Below are 20,039 nucleotides of genomic sequence, written 5' to 3'. Positions count from 1 at the left end.
CGCCCCCGCCGGGACACGCCCCCGCCGGGACACGCCCCCGCCTGCAGCGGCCATCTTCGCGCGCCCCGCCCTCCCGCCGCCCCGCGCGCTGCCCGTGGGGCCCCCCAACCCCCCCCACCCCCATCCACCGCCCTTAAACCGGCGGTTTGGGTCCCCCCCCCCCCCCCGGTAGTTTCGGGACTCCGACAGTGACGGGCGGCCCCCGTAAAGTCGCCCCCACACACCCCGAAGTCAGGGAGCTCCCCAAAAGTTGCAGGGTGTCCCCCAAAAGTTCTGATTTTATTATTATAGGGTGGAATTAAGGGCCCTCCCCGAAAGTGCGGGGCTTCCGCCGGCTTGGAGGACCCCGCAAAACTCCTATGGCTCCTTCAAAGTCACAGGGTTGAAACTTGGAGCGTTATAACCTGTGGGGTTCCCCCAAAAGTTATAACCGCCCCCTAAATTATAGGGCTTTTAATAAGTTATAGGGGTTGTCCAGAAGTTGCACGGCTTCCCACAAAATTATATGCCCCAAAAGTGATAGGGGTCCCCCTAAAGTTCCCGCTGGAGTTTTAGACCCACTGGAAGTTAGACGTCTCCCCCTAAAGTTGTAGGGCTCCCCCTGGAGCTACAGGGCTCCCCCAAAAGTTACAGTGTCTTTCTGCTGGGGGGGCAGCGTCTGGATTTTTGGGGTGGGAGAGCGGGTCCCAGCAGGAAAGGGGTCCCTGGCCCCGCGCAGGTCAGGTCAGTCCTGCCCGTCACGAGGAAACGCTGCCGAAAGCCACCCAGAAGGGCAGGGCTGGGGGGGTACCCGGGTGCATGGGGTGCCTGGGTGCATGGGGTACTGGGGTGCATGGGGTGCTCAGGGTGCCTGGGTGCATGGGGTACTGGGGTGCTCGGGGTGCCCAGGCTGGCGCCCACCCATGCTCTGCTCCTCCCCTGCCCCAAAACCTGGGTGCCGGGTGCTGGGGTGGGGCCACCCAGGCCCTGCTGCTGTTTGATTTACCAACTCGCAGCCTGAAGGCCAGGACAGAGTCCGTGCGGCTGTCCCGGCCGGTGGCCCCCGCCTGTCCCCCCCCGGCTGTGCCCCCCAGCAGCCCCAGGCCAGCTGACATGAGCGTTTCCTGGGGCTGAGGGCCATGGGGGTGCTGGGACCGGCGTCCCAGGGATCCCCTGCCTGGGGAGCGATGTCCCCGGCATGGTGAAGGGGCAGGAATCCCGGGGTGCTCGGCTGCCCCTTGTCCCCTGCCCTCGGGGGTGGCTGGAGGTGTCACCCTGCGCCATGCCCGGGGCCAGGTGCTTTCATAAGCGTTAAAAAAGGCAGCAAACTGGGAAAGCCCCCACTTGCCCGGCCAGGAGACAGGGTGTCACCCTGGCACAGCCACCCATGGGGTCCCCTTGCACGCTGCGGAAAAGGGGGGAGCAGCTGGGCCAAGGGCAGCATCCCCCCGGGAACTGGGGCACCTGCAGGGCCCCAAACCTGCCCCGGCTGTGCCCGGGCCACCGGGGTCCAGGGACCAGGAGCATCCCCGGCGGCTGGTGGGGCTGCCATGGGGAGCACAGGAGGAGGAGCACAGCTGGAGCAGCCTTCATCCCCATCCTGCAGCTCCGTCCTGGCCCTGGTGGGCTCTGGCCCCGCGGCTCTCGTTAGCGTGGCCCTGGAGGAGTTAACGACCGAGCCCCGCAGCACTGGTGGCAGGCACGCCGCCTCTCCTCCCCCCAGAGTTACGATAGCCAGCCCGGGCTCTGCCGCAGTGGGACCCGGGTGGCCGCCCCGCCGGCCGCCCCCCGCTCTGGTTTAATCGTTAACACCGGCTGAAGCGCTGAGCTGGCGGCCCCAGCAGCTTCAGAGTTGTGCAACTCCCGCGAGCATCGCCTGCCCGTTGCACAAGGGCTCCGGTGCCGCCAACCCGGCCCCCTCCCAGGCGGGCTGGCTTTGCAGGGTGGCATCCCGGCGCTGGCATCCCTGGGAGATGCCCCGGTGGTACCCAGATGCCCTTGCCGGGGCCGGGGCCAGCTCCGGGCTGGGCTGCCATGCCCCTCTCCCAGGTGGTGCTGCGGAGGGAGCCGGGGCCTTGCCCGCGCTGCCTGTCTCTCCTGAGCTGCCTGGCTGCCTGCTAGTGGGGTACAGAGCTGCAGGGGTACAGGGCCATACGGGGTGTGAAGCCGCATGGGATACGGGACTGTACGGACTCCAGAGCTGCACGGCGTGCGGAGCTGTGTGGTTTGGGTGCAGAGCCATATGCCACGTGCTGCCATACGGTGTGCAGAGCTATACGGGCTGCAGAGCCCTACGGGGTGTGGGTCCTTACAGTGTGCAGCACCGCACAGCTTGCAGCGTGGTGTACAGCACCGTACCGTGTGCAACACCATGCAGCGTGCAATGCATTATGCAGCACCGTGCAACACCCTACAGAGTGCAGCACCGTACAGTGTGCAGCACCGTCCACTGCACAGCACCGTGCAGCGTGCGCTGGGCTCCTGCTCACTCCCCCTTGTGGGAACGGCACCATGCAGCACCGTCCCCTCGCAGCACCGTCCCCTCGAAGCGTGACGGGGAGCCCAACCCCGAGCAGTCTGCCAGCCGGCGGGGAGGAGCGGGGAGCCTGCAGCCCGCAGGGCCCCTGCACCCGGCTGTCCCAGGGACGAGGAGGGGCTCCCAGCCCTACCTGCTCCCCTCGCTCTGACACCGACCCCGACCTTCCTGGCCAGACCATGAGACTCCAAGCGATCTTTCAGGATGAACCCTTCCTTCGCCATCCAGTTTTTGAGCCTCCGGCCGGGTCTCCGGCCACTTTTTCCATCACCCTGAGGACTGGGCAGTTGCTCTCATATTTAAACGCAAGTCTGCAGAGGCAGCGCGGGAATTACGGGCAAGCGGGCGGCCCTGCGCACGGGGCTTTGCCAGCTGCTGTTGGCGCTGCTGGGAGATTCGTTGGTCACTCCCAGCTCAGCAAAAGCACAAGTTTTTCTTGGCCTGGGGGCAGCCCTGCAGCGTACCGAGCCTGCCTTTCCCTGGGGAAGCAGCACAGTGGTACCCACGTCCTGACCCCGCGGGCAGCGCCAGCACCGTCCCAGCCCTGGGAGTGAAGCAGCTCTGGTCCCACAAGGACGTGCCGTTCCTGCATGGGGCCAATGCTACCGAAATGCAGCTCCCAGGGATTTGGGTGGTGCAGGAATGACCCAGCCCTTGAGAGCTGTGGGAAGGGATGATGGAGAAAGGGAGCAGGGGAAGATGCAGCCGGAGGCAGTGGGGGGGGACCCCATGCACCGGTGCGGTGGGGCTGGCAGCAGGAAGAGCATGGCAGCATCGGCACCAGCCGCCCCGCGCCGTTTTCTATTGGGGCCCTTATCTGGCAGGGGGATGGGAGCAGCTGCCGGGGCTGGCTCCTCTATCTTGAGCGGCTGTGGTTTGGCATCGAGCATGGGGCTGACGAAGCGGCACGAGCGCCTGAGTTGCCTCCCAGCTTTAACGTCTTCAGCCTGCAGTGGGTTTTGCTGAGCGCCTTGTTTTCGTTTTTAATCTCTTTGCCTGCTTCGATGTAGGGGCAAAGCTGCTGAAGGAAGGCGCGTGGCTTCCTGCCTGCCCGCCCGCCGCACGGCACGGCGGCTCTGCTGCTGCAGGTCCCAGCCAACTCCGTCGAGCACCGGGTCACCGTGCCACGAGGTCGGGCAGCCTCCGGCTGGACCCACGCGAAGCGGCTGGGCTACATCCAGAGGGGCTGCAGTGAAACCGGGGCCACCATCAGTGCAGCACCCACCCCCAGGCGCATCCCCCGGGGGACACCAGACGTTCCTTGGGGCAGGGACACCAAACTCCCTGTGGGGAGGAGAGGAGGAAAGTTTGAGCCCCAAGGTCCGAGGGCTCTGAGGGTGGGTCCAGCTCTCCTGAGCGTTTTTGGCACCCGTTGAGGCTGCGGCACCCGTTGAGGCTGCAGCACCCGCAGGAGCAACATGGAGGCAAGTGGGCAGCAAGCGCTGTGCAAACACTCCCCGGCTCCGACCCTGACCCCAGGCAGAGCCCCTGAGCTGCAGTTTTAGGCACAGCCACAGCAAGTCCCTGCTCCGGGACGGGCCACCCCATTTTGGCAGCTCCCGGTGGCTGCACATCCCCATCTCGGAGGTGCAAAACCATCCGTGTGGGCGGTTGTACCTGCTCAGTTACGCTGTGCCCAAAGCTGCTCTCCCAGCAGCAGCCGCCACCAGAACCAGGGGGTTAGATCCGATTTAAGAGTGTTTTCTCCTGACAAGGATAAACCCCTCTCAGCCTTTTAATGGTGTTTGGGAGACGGCTGCTCACAGAGGCACCTTTGCACATGCCCAAAAAGTGGGAGTGGGTGTTGGGGGACAGGCAGCCATCCTGGAGCAGAGCCCCAGCCTGCGCTGCCTTGCACCGAGGCACGGGGCTGGCCCCTGGTCCCCATAGCCAGGGACATTCAGTGATGGGAGCGAAGCTGCTCGGGGCTTCCCGGGGTCTGGACGGGGCCCTGCTGTGCCCCAGGCAGAGGGAGGAGGATGGAGACCCTCGCTCACGGCATAACCCCGCTGATGAGGGGCCTGATCCTGCAGCCCATGGCCTTGGGGCGGCCCGCAGCCCTGCCACCACCCGCCCCAAAACACGACTGGTCCCAGCTCAGTTCCCACTGGGCTCCCGCGTGGCACCCAGCACCCGGCTCGGGCCAGACGTCACTCTGACCCCCTGGGGCACCCTGATGTCAACCTGCTGGTGGAGGGTGGCCTGCGATGGGACAAGGACACTTAAAGAAAAGTAACATAAAATATATACAGAAAGCACTCGCAGGGACACAGCCACCCCGGTGGGCACTGGGCTGGTGTCTGCCCGTCCCTGGGGGGCTCAACCCCCTAGAAAGCCGGTCCTGGGGGAACCCCCACCCCGAGGGCATCTGGCCAGGGTGGGAGCACCCTGCGGCAGGACCCCGGTCCCGTGGGGATGCTATAGGTTGGTGATGTACACCTCCAGCCCGTTGGCTGCCGTCCTGGCAGAGGCTCGCCGGGACTCCCCCGCCCAAATGTCACTGACGCTTTCGTACAGGTTCTCGGGGGCGCAGGGCTTCCCCGGCTTGTCCCGTTTGGCCGCCTTCTTCCAATTCATGTCCACGGCCTCGTAGTCTGGGTCGGGGCCGTGGCCCTGAGCAGTCCAGGCTCTGTCGTTGATGGACTCATAGCAGGGGTCGGGGGGACCTTGGGCTGCTGGGGACCAGCACCCGGCCAGGGCACCCTCTTCCCGGCGGGGGAGCGGCCACCCAGCACCCGCCTCCCTTGTGGCCCTCGGGGACGATGCAGGGACCGGGGTTTTCTTCTTGGTGGCTTTGCACACCGTCGAGTACATCTCTTCCAGCTGCAAAAGGAAGGTGGGGGTTTGGGGGTAGTCTCTGCCCACCCTGGGGTAACCCCATGCCCCTCCCCCCCCAGCTTCCCACAGCCCCGGGAGGATCCTGGCAGCAGATTAACCATCGGGGATCCCACTTTTTGCACAACCCAGGGAGCCTCTTGCAGGACAGAGAGAGCAGCGCTGTGGGCATAGCCTGCGCTCGGGGTCTCAGCTCCGTACTGCCTCCCCCAAAAGCTCCACTAGAAAATACGGAGCGGCCTGTTTTACACCCTGCTCCGAACACGGGGGTTACGGGGCGGCAGGGCGTTGCACAGCCTCCACGTGCCCCATCCACTGAGCACAACACCACCCCCCCCCCCCCCATCCCCAGAGCCGTACCTTCGCCCGGGGAGCGTCGCCCGTGCCGTCCCAGCACTGCGGGGCTGCGGGAGGTCCCGCCATGGCCCCATCCTGCACCTCCGCAGGCACCGTCTTCTTCACCTTGCGGACGCAGGCGTAATCGGCCGCCCTGTGCCCAGCACATGGGGGACACACCTGGGTACTGGTGGGTGCGGGGGGCACTGGAGCATCCTCCCCCCCCACCGCCAGGCACTCGTACACAGTGTCTGGCACCGGCTTCCGCAGCGGTGTGAAGAGCAGGTTGGAGTAGGTTTGGTCGGGGGCCGGGGAGGCGGCCGGGAGCTCGGGGACGGGGATCTGGGGCAGCTCACGGTGCAGGAGGACGCTGACTCCGGAGCTGTGCAGGGAGTCGGCACCGGTGGGGGGGGCCACGGCGCAGGGGAAATCCAGGCTGGCCGGCCGCTGGGCTGTGGGGAGAGGAGAGGAGATGTGGGGATGCCGGGGATGCAGCAAGCACCAACCCCTGCGCTGGCACCGCGTGGGCACCACGGCACGTGTTTGCACGCTCCAATGCGCTGGCCGGGCCGTGCGGGGACTGCGGGCACCCGCCAAGGGCCACCGGCCCCCGTCAGCTCCCCCGGCTCGATGGCCACTCACTGTCATCCCTGGCCTTCACCCGGTACAGCTCATGCAGCTTCGTGTCGGACTTGCTGAGCGACCGCAGCTGCGTCTGTCTGAGCAGGGACTGCAATGGGGGGAACGCGCGTCAGGCTCGTGGCTGGGAGCTGGGGTGCCCAGAGCTCCCCCGGGACTGATCCTGTTCTCCCAGCACGTGCTTACCTCATCCACCAGCTTCACCGCATCCAGAGGGACCTTCTTCTTCCTGCCCTTGCTGTGGGGAGAAGCGGGATGAGCCTGGGGCGGGCGGCCAAGCTGGGATTGAGGAGCGGGTGCCTCAGGACCCCAACCTAGCCATGATGGGCATCACTGTGTGCCCCTCGCTGGAGCAGCAGCACCCCCAAACCCACAACCCTGCTCCTTCACCAGCCCCACAGCAGTCCGTGCTGGTTGGGGGCTCAATTGCATCCTGCGCCCTGCTGAGCCGTGCCAGGCATCCCCAGCATCACCCCTGGCATCACCCGGCCCACCCATCCCACAGGACTCCTCCTGCGATGCCACATCCCCATCCCAAGCTGGGATCAGCTCTTTTGGGTGCAAGGGTGCGGCGGGGGGGGCAGCGAGGCACAGGGGTGCAGGGTCAGGCCAGGCAGAGTTGCACAGGGGCTGCGGGTGGGGGTTCAGGGTGAGCAGAGCAGCAGATCCCAGACGTCCCAGCTCAGGACAGGTTCACGTGGGGTCTCCACGTGCAGCCACTGGGTGACACCGAGGGGCCCCCAGCACCAGGAGGGACGGCAGAGAGGCCGCTGGCAGTGCATACCGTCTGCAGGCAGCGCACAGGGCGCCCAGGTAGACCAGGACGCCGAGCAGGGCCAGGGCAGTGCCAGCCGGCAGAAGCGGGGTCCATGCCAGCCCCTCGCCGCTGGCTGCAGCCATGGGGGAGCCGCTTCCGACACCGCTGCGGGGCTGAGCTCTGAGGAGAGAAAACACGAGTCGAGGTGCAGCCGGGCGCTGCCGGGCTCACCATGGCATGAGATGGTGCTCCACAGCCCCCAGGGCTTGCTGGGGCCCCTGCAACGCAGCCCCCCGGGCAGAGGGTCTCTCCGGAGACTCTGGAAGTGGACATGTACCGAGGGTCCCGTTTTCTGGCCAGCCGCTGCCCTCCCCGGGGTCACCGTGATGCCTCCACTGCTCTGCCCAGCCTGGTGCAGACACCCCGATGCGGGTGCTCTGCCACCCCCTGGAAAAACTTCAGATTTTGGTTCCTTTTGAAAAATAAACAACCAACCAACAAATCCAACTGGATTCAAGGTCCCAAGCTGCCGCAAAGATGTTGAAAAGGCGATGCCCAGCAGCCCTGAAAGCCCTCTGGAGACATCCCAAAAGTGCCGGTGTGCGCTCTGGGGACACCAGGACACCGCCCCGGGCTGTGGGACAGGGGTGGCACCACTCCCCAGTGCAGGTCATGGGGTGGCCCAGACAAGACGGGCAGACAGATGACTCAGCTTCCCGGAAACGGAGTGAGCTTCAGCCTCACAGCCGCTTCTCCCTCCTCTCCATCCTTGCACCCCAGGCTCAGCAGCACGCACCGGGACACCCTCCTTCCGCAGCAGGTCTCACCCTCTTCTCCCTCCGAGCCCTGTGAGATTTGGGCCCATCCACCCATGCCATAAGACCTGCGGAGCCACCGGCTAGAAAATCCCGGGTGGGAGCGACGGTGCTGCCAGCATCCCCCATGTCCCCCCATTTGCACGGCGAGCTCCCGGGGGGCTGAGCCCAGCCCTGCAAACCCCACCACAACGGTTCTGCTCTCACGGGAACCCGAGTCGCTCCCCGCAGCATCCCAGCACGATCCACGCTTGGGCCAGGAGCTGCAGGATCACAACCAAGCCCCAGCCTAGGCGGGTCGGAAAGGTCCTGCCCTGCAAACTGTGGCAGTGACAAGGCCAGAGCGGTGCAGAGGCGCGAAGGTGCCGGGGAGCCCGACACAAAGAGCAGATGCTGCCCAGTCCGCACCTTCCCCAGGGGGGATCTTAGCGACAGCCCGTTTCATCGCCCCCGTCCCCGCTCAGCCATCAGCGTGCTGCGGAGCCCAGAGCAAAAGCTGACACCACTTCACCTGCACCGATGTCGAGACGGCGGCTGCTGCTCCCAGCTCTGTGCACGCCCCGCTCCCCAAAAAGGCTGGCCTGCCACTAGGGACGTGCGTGCCGGCACCTGGGAAATGCCTGGTCCGGAGGGAAACCGAGGCAGTTTCCCAGCACCGGAGTAAAGCACGGCTGGAAGGAGCCACGGTAACCGAGCCAGACGGGGCCGGCGGCAGGGTCCGCAGGCGGGACAGGGCTGGCTCAGCCGAGCAGGACAGCTTCCACCGGCACGGCAAGGGACACAGAGCCCGTGGGGCATGGTGCACACCTCTTACTCACCCTCTTACATATCTTAATCCGGATGAGAAAGATCAGACGAGCTCCGGTGAGAAGGCACCCCGCCTCGTGTGAATCTCGGGTGCTACAGCAGCCCCAGCCCACGAGCAAGCGGGGAAGTCTGTGCCCACTGAGGGACTGATCTCGTTCCCCTCTCCCCTGCGCCCCGTGTCACACGGCAGCATCTCTGGTGCATCTTTACCCCAAGAGCCAGCAAGTCTCTGCCCACTCGTAGCACCTTTTTATCCGAGTACTTCCCACGCCTTTGGAAACTTCCCTGACTGAAGCCTTAACCCCTGGAGAGCAATTATTTCAACGTGGAAAGCGAGACAGAGAGGTTTTAGGGACTAACCGGGCTGGACAGACTGGCTTAGATCAGAGCTGGGAAGGGAAGGCTGTTCCCTCTCCGATGTTTTAATTAGACAACACTGCTTTTCTGTCTGAGCATACGTTAATTACACGGATTACCTGCAACGCGGGCAGTCGCTTTAGTCCTCACTGAACTTGTTCAGCTCATTACAGTGACAGGATCGCAGGCGGCAGAAGTGACTGATCAGGGCAGAACTGAGCAGGCTCTGAGGTTTAGCAGATGAAATTGTACCAAGGTACGATGGCTGGGAGCCGGTGGTATGTCAGAATCGAAGCGCGAGCTTTTGGCCCCGAGGCAGGCGCACACGGGGCAGTGGGTGGATCTTCCATCCCTGAATTTTTAAGATTGAAGAACAAAGGGAGCAGCTTCCTAAGTTGAAATTGAATATAGAGAAGTTCTTCTGACCTACTTTCTCTTGTGCAGGAGGCTGGTGGTTGCTCCTGGATTTCTGACCTAAAGAAACGCCCAGTGCACGCTCTTTCAGGCTCAGCAGTCACTGGGAGAAGCCACTTCTGGGACAACACATTGGTTCTCCCAGAATTACAAATTTGAGAGGAAAACCCAGTGCCTGACTGAAGCGGCTCAGGCAGGACCAAGCTGTTTGCAAGGCAAAGTCTCAAAGAGACCTTCTGACATGTACACCTGAATTTCCTGCAAATAAAGTTATCGATCTCCCAATCCCGGGGCTATTCTCCAGGGCAGGAGACTCAGCAGACAGCATTTCGTAACACGCTGGCTCCACAAGCCAAGACGGCTTTGAAGATGGAGCAGTCGCAACCATGGCGTACGTGCGACGCGCACCCACGGCCCACCGAGGAGGGAGTAACTCCCTTTTGTGATACCTGAGCGCAGGCATGATAAATGCAGTTGGTTTGTTACTCCACGATGTGGGATTTGTGATTGCTACAAAAGGCACAAGTTCCTCAGCTGGGCTTCACAAAAACAAGTTTGAATTTACTGAAAAATTAAGTGCTGCTGCTGACGATTTTGCCTGGCCTCTGATTCATCTACCCAGATAAAACCACACAACGTTCAGCGCAAGATGATGAGAAGAAGGTCTATGAAACTACTAAAAGCGTATTTGCAAGAAACCAGGACAAACACGACAGGCTGATTTCCATCAGCAACTGAGAACACGGCTGCAGCAAACGCAGCTCGGGTACCCTGGGGAGTTGTACTGAAAAAAAGTCCCAAGAAGCAGAAGTAGATCTTTTTTTTTTTTTTTCTTTTCATTTATAAAAAGTGAAAGCCCCATGATAGGTAGTCAACAACTTTGAATCTGCCCTAGATTATAGGATGCAATTAGTAAATTTTAAGACTATTTTAAACATGGAGCAGGCGCAAGATCTCACCCATTCCACTCACATTTCTGCAGCAGAAGGGAGAGATTTCATGGTCAAACTCCTCTGGAGGCATTTCATTTAGAAAGGACCAACTATATCTCTAAACACCAGACCCAAATGTCATGAAATTTAGATTCGTGCTTCTCATTACAGTCCTGATCGCTACTCATGTGCTGGAGTGGCTTTTGTGAAAATATACTCTTAAGGTAAGCGACCCGCCTGTTCACACCGTGTGGCTTTGGTCAAGGCTGACATCGTTTTGGCATTTTTCTTTCTTCCCGCCCTTCTGTGATGGCTGGGAATGCACTGACTCGGGCAGAGAAATGCACATCTAAACAGAAGTCGAGAACCCGCTAGAGCGTTTCTGCAGAGCTGAGCTGCAGCAGGGCACCAGTGGAGACCTCAGTGCTGCGGTTATGGGAATCCAGATTCCAAAACACAGGATGGGCGTATGAAGGAGATACATGTTTTCTCGAGAATCACCTGCCTACCACAGTGGTTTTCTTGCCACAAATTCAGTAGTTTTACATAATTTCAGGTTTACAGAGGACAGTGTTTCAATCACCACACTCTCAAGCCTCCTCACCTACAGCCAGGAGCTCAGCAGTTCCCCCAGAGCTGTTCCACACGCAAACAAAAAATCTACTCTCCCTCCCCACAACTGGAAATTTTTGTGTTGAAAGAAGCAACACTCCACAGCTCTGAACTCAACAATTCATTCACCACAGAAGTAGTTGGGTCCCACTCAACCCCTAGATTCAAGCCACGAGACCCCAGCCGCGTAGCCAAGCTCAAACACCTTTTCTTCCGTTTTAAGCCCAGATGCTTCCAGAGCACAAAGCATTAAGCAACGCTTTTCGCAGCCGACTGAAAGTTTAACCCAGCCGATGCCTCCCCACAGCAGTGTAGGAATCCCGCCTGCCCAGTCTAGCTAACTGCAGCAGCATCTCCAACAACGCTATAATTTCTACAGAGATCGGGGGTTTTAAAGTAATTTTCAACGCCTGGTTTAGTTGCAGCTACCCAAGTTTGGCAGGCAAGAAAGCAAACACCACTTACTTTGCAGAAACTCAAAAGCCGGTGAGCGTGAAGAGCAGGAATCCCATCGTGTTCTCTTCCTTGCCAACCAACCTGGAGAATTTCGTTTCTTCTATCTCACAGACTTATTCCTAATTAGAGGTTCCCAAACATTTCAAACATCTTGATCTGAGCTTTCCCACTCCTCTTTAGCTCCTTCTAGAGCAGACAGCTCTGAGCAGCTACCATGCAGCACACCACAGCTCGCTTCCTGGCCCGCAGAAGTGGTTGCTTCACCCAATGGCAGGCTGGGTTTCTCCCCGCCTTGGCTGCGAGCAGCGCTGCAGACAGGCTCTGCAGGCACCAGGCACACAAGAGCACCCTCTGCCACGCTCCGCTTCCCACCGAGCGGGTTTTAGTGCCAGCTCTCTATCCGCGGGGGAATATAAGGAAAGAATGGGTTGCCACAGCTCATCATTACCTTGCAAATGAACAACGCCTTACAAGGACAGAGGGAAAAAATAAAAACCAACTTTATTCACCAGAGACATGAACTTGGGTGGGAGGTAGCAGCCATTCGAATAGGAATCTGACACGTGAGGCTGTGGAAATCCCAAGGACGGGTCAAAAATATGACTTAGTTGAGAAGCAGGGCTAATACACCCAATTCTTAAAGAGATGATGATGTTAAATAGTGACAGCACAAAACAAACCCGAGAAATTTCGCTGCCCAGCTCAGCTCACAAGTCATGGGCCACTTCAGCAAGCACCCAAGCTAAACTGGGCACATTAATCCTTGTCACCACTCGAGTGCAGGAAACAGTCATTTGTGAGGGAAGGGCACTGAGCAACCATTGTTAAACCCTTGAGTTAAGCCCAGTGCGTGGAGAACATGAATTCAGAACAATGAAGGTAGTACAGCCAATTGAGTTAGAAACCGAGGGATGCTGAAGTGCTCAAGGCAGCCCTCGCCACCTTCCACATCCACACAGCGCTCAGCACAGCAGGACCCAAGTGCTTTCCAGGAGGAGAAAGTCACTCTAACAGGTTTCCTGAAGACATTCATCTTGTTTACTTTTGCTGTCGCTCTGTTTTTTCTGAGGTGTGTCTGCAGCAATGCTAAATCCCACATGACTTGAACAACTCTGATCGTATCGCCTTCAGCCTTAGATTTTCTGGTTAAGTTTGGCAGCCCGACCCTACAAGTAGGTGCAGCCCTGCCCAGGCTGACAGCTCTGTAAGTTTTCTTGGGAACAAATAAAAAAAGGTGGTTCTAAAGGAGCAAAACTTTTCATTAGAAAAATGACTCCCAGAATAAAAGGAAATCGATTTCTTAAATTAAGAAAAAAATGTGTCCTTAAGATACTGGCGTGAAATTGCAAACATTTTTTTAAAAAAAAAAAAAAAAAAGCAATTACAATGCACAAGTCCCATCAGAAACAGAGTCTGATAAAACCACCACCTCCTCTGGGGCAAGGACCGGCTGCCACCAATGCAGAATATAACCTAGGGGAGAAGCCATCCTTCCTGTCCAAAACTCTCCACGCTGCAGGGAAGGAAGGACACTTGGCTTGCTTGGCCCGCTTGCAGCACAGCCTGAAGCTCTCCCACAGTCGGGGCTGCAAGCTGGGCACATACTGACCTCCTGATCTTTGTGCTCATCCGGGGCGCAGTCCGACCTGGATCTGGGTCCTGAGGTTTTATAATAAAAGGACCTGCGTTCAGCGAGCCACCTAGGACAGAAAAACTCAAGTAATGATGGCAAAAATCACCAGGTTCCCTGTGGAGTTGCTCCTAGCTAGGAGGTTTGAGAATCTGCTACTCTGGTGTCTTATTCCCCCAGCTTTGGCAATCTACACGTGGAGCCACGCAGCTTTCCACACCAAGTCCATGAGGTGGGCTATAGCATGTCCTAGGGATACTCTTACAGTCAAAGTGATGAAATTTGATGCTCGAGGCCACTAGTACCCCCCTCCAAGCTGCCAGTTTTCTGTCTATTCATTACACTAGGGCTACAAGGAACTGCTCCCAAAAAAACAGAGTTCTCGGATAAATTCCATAGCAAAAAACAGAAGGTAGAGAGCAGCTGAAATAGTTTGCCTTTGTTGTTTTCACCCAGCACATGCCTTTTCTGCTTTGCCGGAATGTGCTCGGGACCCTGCCAACACTTGGGTTTGTCAGTTGGCTGCAAACACAAGCCACAGTTGACGGCAGGATGTGGGGCTTTCAAAGCCCCTCCTCAGCTGGTTTGTAGCCAGCAGCGTTATCACCTGAGTAGCTACAGACTCGGGATGGAGGCGCTACCTCAGTGATAGCAGAGGAAAAAAAGTGTGCAAGAGAGCAGAGAATCGTATTTTTCGTAGCTAGTCCTTACACAGGGCTCAGGCTTACTGAATGCTTTCAGAGCTGGATGGATGTTTACTCCTGCCCCTCCCAGGAGAGCTCAGAAGCATCTGGATTTAGAAACTGCTGCTTTTCAGCCCAATTTTCAGGCTGGGCAGCCCGAGGCCCAGAGGAGCAGGATGGCTCGCCCAGGCTCTGGGGCCACAAGCACTGGGGCAGGCTAGAAGGACAATCACTGCAGTCAAACGCCTTCCTGGGAGACTAGAACTCAGTCATCTTCTTATGCGTCTCTGCTTTCTTCTGCTCCCGCTGCAGACTGGCTTCCTGGGCCTGCAGCTGCCCCAGCTGTTTGTGCGCATTAGCCAGCTTCTCCTCCAGCTGAGCTGTAGCAATGCTGTGCCTGAAAGCAAAAAGCATTACAGCAACGTCATCCTGCATGATAAGATCAAAGGCTTGTCATCATCCCAGGGGGGTTTGCCTTTTCCTGTGGCATTAGCACAAGTGACCTGCTGAAAGCCAGGAAGAACCTGATGTGCTAGAAACTGTCCTCCTGTGATGCTCAGCAGCAAAGCCGCAGAGATGGGCACGAGAAGGAAAGGACTCCAGCACCTTTCCTCAGAGAGCTCCTCTTCACCACAGCCTGAATTCCAGCCAAAGGACCCCAGACACATCTGCCAGTGTCCAAGCTGGTCTGAAGCACACGCTAAAGTCTCTCCTCTACTTCCCCTTCAGTCTCATCTAGATATGTTTCACTTGTTCCTCCCACACTCCATTTCAAGCCCACCCCTTCCCAGAAACACCAAGAATTCTCAGCTCATCCTGCAGTCACAAAGAGAATGTTTTCCTACCGTCCAATGTTGCGTGCCAGGGCCTGCTGGATTCCTCTGATATCCTTCTGCGTCTGTTCAATCTTCTCCATTGTCTGGAAGAGGCGGACACTCAGGGCCTTCTTGGTGCTCTTGCTAGCATGGTAGATCTCTTTGCTGTTCCTCTCTGGCAGTGCCATCCCTCCAGCCTTCTCCCCAGTGCTCTTCCCTCGCAGTTTCTCATTCAAAAAGTCAAACACGTTGCGGGGAGGCTTACGGCTGCCCGCAGGGGACTGTCCAGAGCTTTTTCCCTTTGCTCGGCATTTCCTCGATGTGCCTGGGTCCAGCTTTCCCTGTTTCCTCTTCTGAAGCACCTCAGCACATTGGTCAAGGGACTTCCCTCGAGGAAGGACCACAGCCTGCACTGGCTCCACTCGGCCCTCAGAATTCTTCCCTAACCCTGAGGGGAGACACCAAGCAATTACTGCAAGCGAGGACATCCCCTTTCGAGTCACCTCCCACCACAAGTTCACGCTGACAGTCCCAAGCTTAAAACAAGCAAACAGGCTTCTGAGGTACAAAAAGCTGTGACTACCATCCAAGTGAAGGGGAGCAGCAAAGGCCACAGCACGGTGGATGCAGAAGCTACGACAGAAACCTTCTACAGCAGAAGATCTGTGATAAAAAGCCCGAGGCCATCCGTCAGGCTGGTTTCTGTGAAACTAGGTTCAGCCTCACATTCTCAGCTTCTCAAGCCAGGTTCTTCTTAAAACTGGTTTGGTTCCTCTGGGAGAACTAGAGACAAATGCAAGCAGCAGACTGCCCTCTTAAAGCCCCCAAGGCTCAATACAATTTGTGTAGTGAGAAGCTAGTTCAGCAGGCTTTGAAGTCTGCGTCTAGAGCCAGGAGATGCTGTAACACAGACATCAGAAGCTTCATAGATCAGTTCCCTTCTACCTAAAGCCTTTGAACATCTCATACAACAGTTCTCACGGCTTTAATCATGAACTTGACCATGGTTCCAAATGCCTCCAATCTTTGCTATTACCATACAGGGGCCAGTGCACACATATGCCTGTACTTTGACTAAATAGCTCTTCCTTCTTTCCCTCTAACACTTCCACACAGGTGTGATTCATAACATGGCTCAAGCCTTATCTAACAGGCCCTTCAGCAAAGAAAAGCTTTAGCTTTGTCCAAAAATCTTGTTTTTCTTAACTAGCTTTAGGATCCATCAGGAGACCGAGATGACGAGGCAGTCAGGCCCTCACAGTACCAGACCGCTTTCTCCCCTTACCTTTTCCAAACTCGTATCCCATCTGAACAAGCAATTTGGAGCCGATACCACGAGTATGGGCTTCCCAGCCACCGAAAGAGGAACTGCACGCAGGAGTCCATTCCCCGTTCTCTGGAACCCCTGAATCTATCACTGTGGCACAGAAGAGATGCATCAGTGAAACACAGAAACCAAGCTGCTACACAAAACCTTCACCTGGGGCACCCACGCAGCTGAAACCCCCTCACAAGGCAGTAAAATACACTTCCCTCACCCTAGAATCATTCAGCAGCTCCTTCAGCCTTACTTGGTTCCTATCGAGCTGTTACCTTTTCTGAACACTGCATAGCGAGTTACTTAAATGCAAGCTCTCACTTGATTCAATGCACATAACGTCTCATAGTTCCAGGCAGAATCATCAGAAAGTTTTTATGTTTCTCTTCCTTTCTTCTAGGATGGTCATGGAGATTGACATATGCCACCAGAGGAAAATGTGGCACTGTGGCATGTAATATTTATTCTGTGCCTCCAGCTTATGTCTCTGCTATGAGACTCCTCTAGGCCACTACACTAGTTTTGTGTTATTAGGATTCAATAATCTCTATTAGGGTAAATTAAAGAGCTCCAGGACACAACTTTGTCCCTGTGACGTAAGTGTGGCACTAGCACAGGGACAGTGCTGTCTGTGTAACCTCAGAAAAGTCACCTGGGCTCTCTCTGTGTCAGTTTTCAATAGTAAAACAGGGCATGGCTGTTCCTGCGACCTCTTCAAGGCACTGGAAGGACCAAACACTCAGTTACCAGGGTCTTGTACTCTTGTGTCATGAAGCTACATGGAGCTCCCAGAGATGAGGAAGTCTCCCGATTCGCTTATTAGCTTAACTCAGCCAGCCACAAAAGAAACAGACTCAGAGCTTGGAACTCAGCTCTAAAATATCACACCCTCTTCTTTCACGTGTTGGAAGTTCCCATGGAAACCTCCAACCTTCATTAGCCCAGTAATTTGCATAAACCAAAGATTTTAGTTTGCAATTGTAACATAACAGCTAATTACTGTTCTTTATCTTTCAGCAACATATAAAGAGATTAGTTACTCTCTCATCAGAGGCGAGACGCTTACAATGAAAGCCCCAGGAAAGTAATTCAGCAGGCCCCAGAGAAAGGCAGACCTAGATCACAAGTCGCTTTTGCTCACGCCATCCCCGCTCACTCACCTTTAGCATAAGCAGAATCATCAACACTGTCTTCATCAGACTCGGCAGATTCGGTACCATCTTCACTTCGCAGTGGGGGAATGACGCTATCTCCTTCCACAACAGCTTCCTTGAGCAGCAGGGAATCAAACTTCACGGTGTAGTAACCACTGTCGATGTCTACAGAAGGAAAAACAAGGAACAAGAGTTCAAGTAAGTCTCCAATACGCAACTGGCAGTGGGTCTTCTAAAACAGAGTTAGCTCCAGTAGAACCACATGAGACAAGGGCAAGGCCCAAGGAACACGTGCTTTAACAAAATTCTGGTTTTACTTTGTGCTTTAGTTATCTGCCTGGGAGGGAGAAGTACCCACTGCAATGAAAAGCTATTTCCACAATGCCTCTGTTGATACTTAAAGGTTTATTTCTAAAAATGAAAAAAGATGGGCTGCTGAGAAATGGAATTAAAGATAAGTCAGACTTGCTCCCCTCTGGCCTAATAATAGTCAAAGTAAGATGGAAAGAGAGAATAGACCCTCACCCTTCCCAGGACTCGGGGAAGCCTGTAGCAGCAGCTGATGGGCAGGGTCAGCTCCCCGGGCTTTTGTTTAAACAAGAGCAGATTATTGCAATTCTAACCTAATAGGCATGCAAATTCCTGCAATACCTGCCTCTTCCCTTTTGGTGCAGCTAAGGACCACGTAGTCATTTCCTTTCCACATCCCTGCTGTCACGTCTCCTTTTTGTCTAACACGCTTCTGTTTCCTAGCCTATTCCATTCCCAAGCCTGACAAAATTCAGACCATTTTCTCAGCAATGTCAAGAGTCTCAGTTTAGGGATCCAGCTACACAGTTAACGTTTTTCTACCATTAACCAAAATAGTCAAGCTTTATATTCACTTAAGCATCAGCCTTCACCTTCCACACAGAATCCTGGCAAAGCACCCTCACGCACGACTCACCGGTTATTTTTGCAGTGTACCATATTCCATCGCTGTGTTTCGCCAGGCAGGCTGAGCCCACCTCCAGTGCGCTCAGATTGGGCTCCTGAAACGGCTGAAGCTCTTCCACAGAGACCACCTGACCATGTGAAAACCTGCCAGGGAAGGCGGAAGAGGAATTATCTCTACCTCATTTGAGCAGGCTTTAAATAAAAATTCCTTCTCTCCTTAAAGGAAATGCAAACATTTCAGCGGTGATGAATCTTCACCAGTGATTACGGAAGTTTTATTGTGCATTATTTCAATTACACAAGCTATTCATTTCTCATCTTAAACATATCATTTAGGCCATGTAACAAAGAATGCATCCCACCTCAGAGAATTAAGCTTTCCTTGCTAGAAACACATCCAGCAAAAAAGTTCACAGGTCCTTTGAGATAAAGAGGATCACAGAGACACGCAAGTGTCTAGTCCAACCTCCTGCCCAGAGCACAACCAACTTCAAAGACTGATGAGGTTGCTCAAGGCCTTATCTAGTTAAGTTCTGAAGATCTCCAAAGACAGAGACTCTACAACCTCTCCACGCGACTAGAATGTATGCACTATTGACAGACAAGCTTTGGTGTTTTATTTTAAAATAGCTAGTCAGTTATTAATTTAGCCACTCGATTATGTAAAACCTCTGCAACTTTCTCTGCATTAGCTAAAGAAAAGAGCCAAACTGATGCCACTGCTTACCATAACACATTTTAAAAACACAAACAAAAAGGCCAAATTTCATCGGGTATAAAAGCCAAACAGGGTACTTTCAGAGGAGGTTTATCCCTCTGAAGGCCTTTAGCTACAGGAAGGACATAAGCCCCCTCCCATCCCTTTTTCTTTTTTACCGACAGTTCTCTTTAAATCTGCATTTGTCATCCAAGAAGAACGGGCACGGCTTCAGAGACTTGTGAGTTGGATAGAGGTACAGCACTCTGACTCCTGCACTGCCATCTTCTAAGTCCTCTGTCCCCACAATCATGGCATTATGGTACTCCAGGGTCCCCCAGGAACTGTAGTAGGGGGCTTTAACCTTCATCCCGCTCAATTCCTCTTCCTCCTCCTCTCTGTCAGACGACTCCTCCTCCTCCTCACTATACTTTGATTCAGTTTTGTCATCAGTTTCTTCATCTCTCTTTGATGAGATCTCATTGTTATTAGCTGAGGGCTCCTCATCAGTTCCAAGCTCAGCAATGGCTTCCTTAAAAGCAGCATACTCCTCATCTTGGGCAGAACTGTCTGGGTTGGCATCCTGCTCCAGGAGACCTACTGGGGAGGAGGAGGAGGCATCTGTATCTAAAGTAGCCAGAAGTTTGCTCTTTTTAACAGACACCAGGCTGGACTCAGTCAGTTCTATCAGCTGCTTTAAATCTTCCTGCAACTGAATCAAGTCTGACTGCTGCGATGGGTCCAGGCCTGCCCCTAAAGCCAACTCCACTTGCTTCAGCTGGGCATTGTAGCTCTGAATTGCTGCTTCCAGACTCTCTTCATCCATTATCAGCAAAATAAAGGTGTGTTTAACTGTGTCCTTTCCGGGAACTCAGAACATATTCAAAGAATTTGTTTAAGATCAGCGACTTTCTGGATAACAAGCCCTTGTCCGCCGAAGCTACCATGTACCCCGCCGTCCCGCCTCTTCCCTCGGAAGTAACCAGGCGATGCTCCTGCAGCGAACAGGCGGCGAAAGGCGATGAGAGAGTCCGAGGAGAGGCCGGGCCCTCCCGTCCCCCGCCACTACGCCCGCTCGAGCCCACCGGGCCCACACGCAGCACCGCTCCCGCCACAGCCTGGGCTCTCGCAGCGCGACCCCTCCGCCACAGGCCCAGCAGCAACTCCCCGACCTGACCCTGCCTCGACCTCCCCACTCGCCCCTCAGCTCCCCCTTCGCCTACTGTGCCACCGCCATGACACCCCGCCGACTTCCGGGCCTCAACACCCCACTTCCGGCTTCTCTAGCCAACGCGTTCCGCCACTGCAGCAGCGAGCCGGCCCCCCCCCAA

At 56.1% G+C, this 20,039-nt stretch overlaps 2 protein-coding genes across 3 annotated transcripts; both read right to left on the bottom strand.

The window, feature by feature from the left end:
• Window positions 1-4,779: 4,779 nt before the first annotated feature.
• On the bottom strand, window positions 4,780-11,828 carry LIME1 (Lck interacting transmembrane adaptor 1). Of its 2 annotated transcripts, XM_054845519.1 has the most exons (6): window positions 11,485-11,828; window positions 7,110-7,262; window positions 6,512-6,563; window positions 6,329-6,416; window positions 5,711-6,138; window positions 4,780-5,338 (listed from the first exon to the last, which is right to left on the bottom strand). In XM_054845519.1, the coding sequence occupies exons 2-6, from the start codon at window positions 7,223-7,225 to the stop codon at window positions 4,934-4,936; spliced, it is 1,089 nt and encodes a 362-aa protein (XP_054701494.1). In that variant the 5' UTR covers window positions 7,226-7,262; window positions 11,485-11,828; the 3' UTR covers window positions 4,780-4,933. The 2 variants fall into 2 exon arrangements, with proteins under 2 accessions (XP_054701494.1, XP_054701495.1); XM_054845520.1 differs by lacking the exon at window positions 11,485-11,828 and having other exon boundaries at window positions 7,110-7,418.
• A 1,010-nt stretch (window positions 11,829-12,838) lies between these two features.
• On the bottom strand, window positions 12,839-19,963 carry ZGPAT (zinc finger CCCH-type and G-patch domain containing). Its single transcript, XM_054845735.1, has 6 exons — window positions 18,888-19,963; window positions 18,022-18,155; window positions 17,082-17,240; window positions 15,889-16,020; window positions 14,634-15,051; window positions 12,839-14,185 (listed from the first exon to the last, which is right to left on the bottom strand). Exons 1-6 carry the CDS (start codon window positions 19,532-19,534, stop codon window positions 14,047-14,049), a joined length of 1,629 nt encoding a protein of 542 aa, XP_054701710.1. The 5' UTR covers window positions 19,535-19,963; the 3' UTR covers window positions 12,839-14,046.
• Between the last annotated feature and the right edge of the window lie 76 nt (window positions 19,964-20,039).

Source organism: Grus americana, chromosome 17 (genome assembly GCF_028858705.1).
Source record: "Grus americana isolate bGruAme1 chromosome 17, bGruAme1.mat, whole genome shotgun sequence".
In the NCBI taxonomy this organism is placed as follows: Eukaryota; Metazoa; Chordata; class Aves; order Gruiformes; family Gruidae; genus Grus; species Grus americana.
Note: the sequence above shows the minus strand (reverse complement) of the source record. Positions and strands in the feature narration are given on the sequence as shown.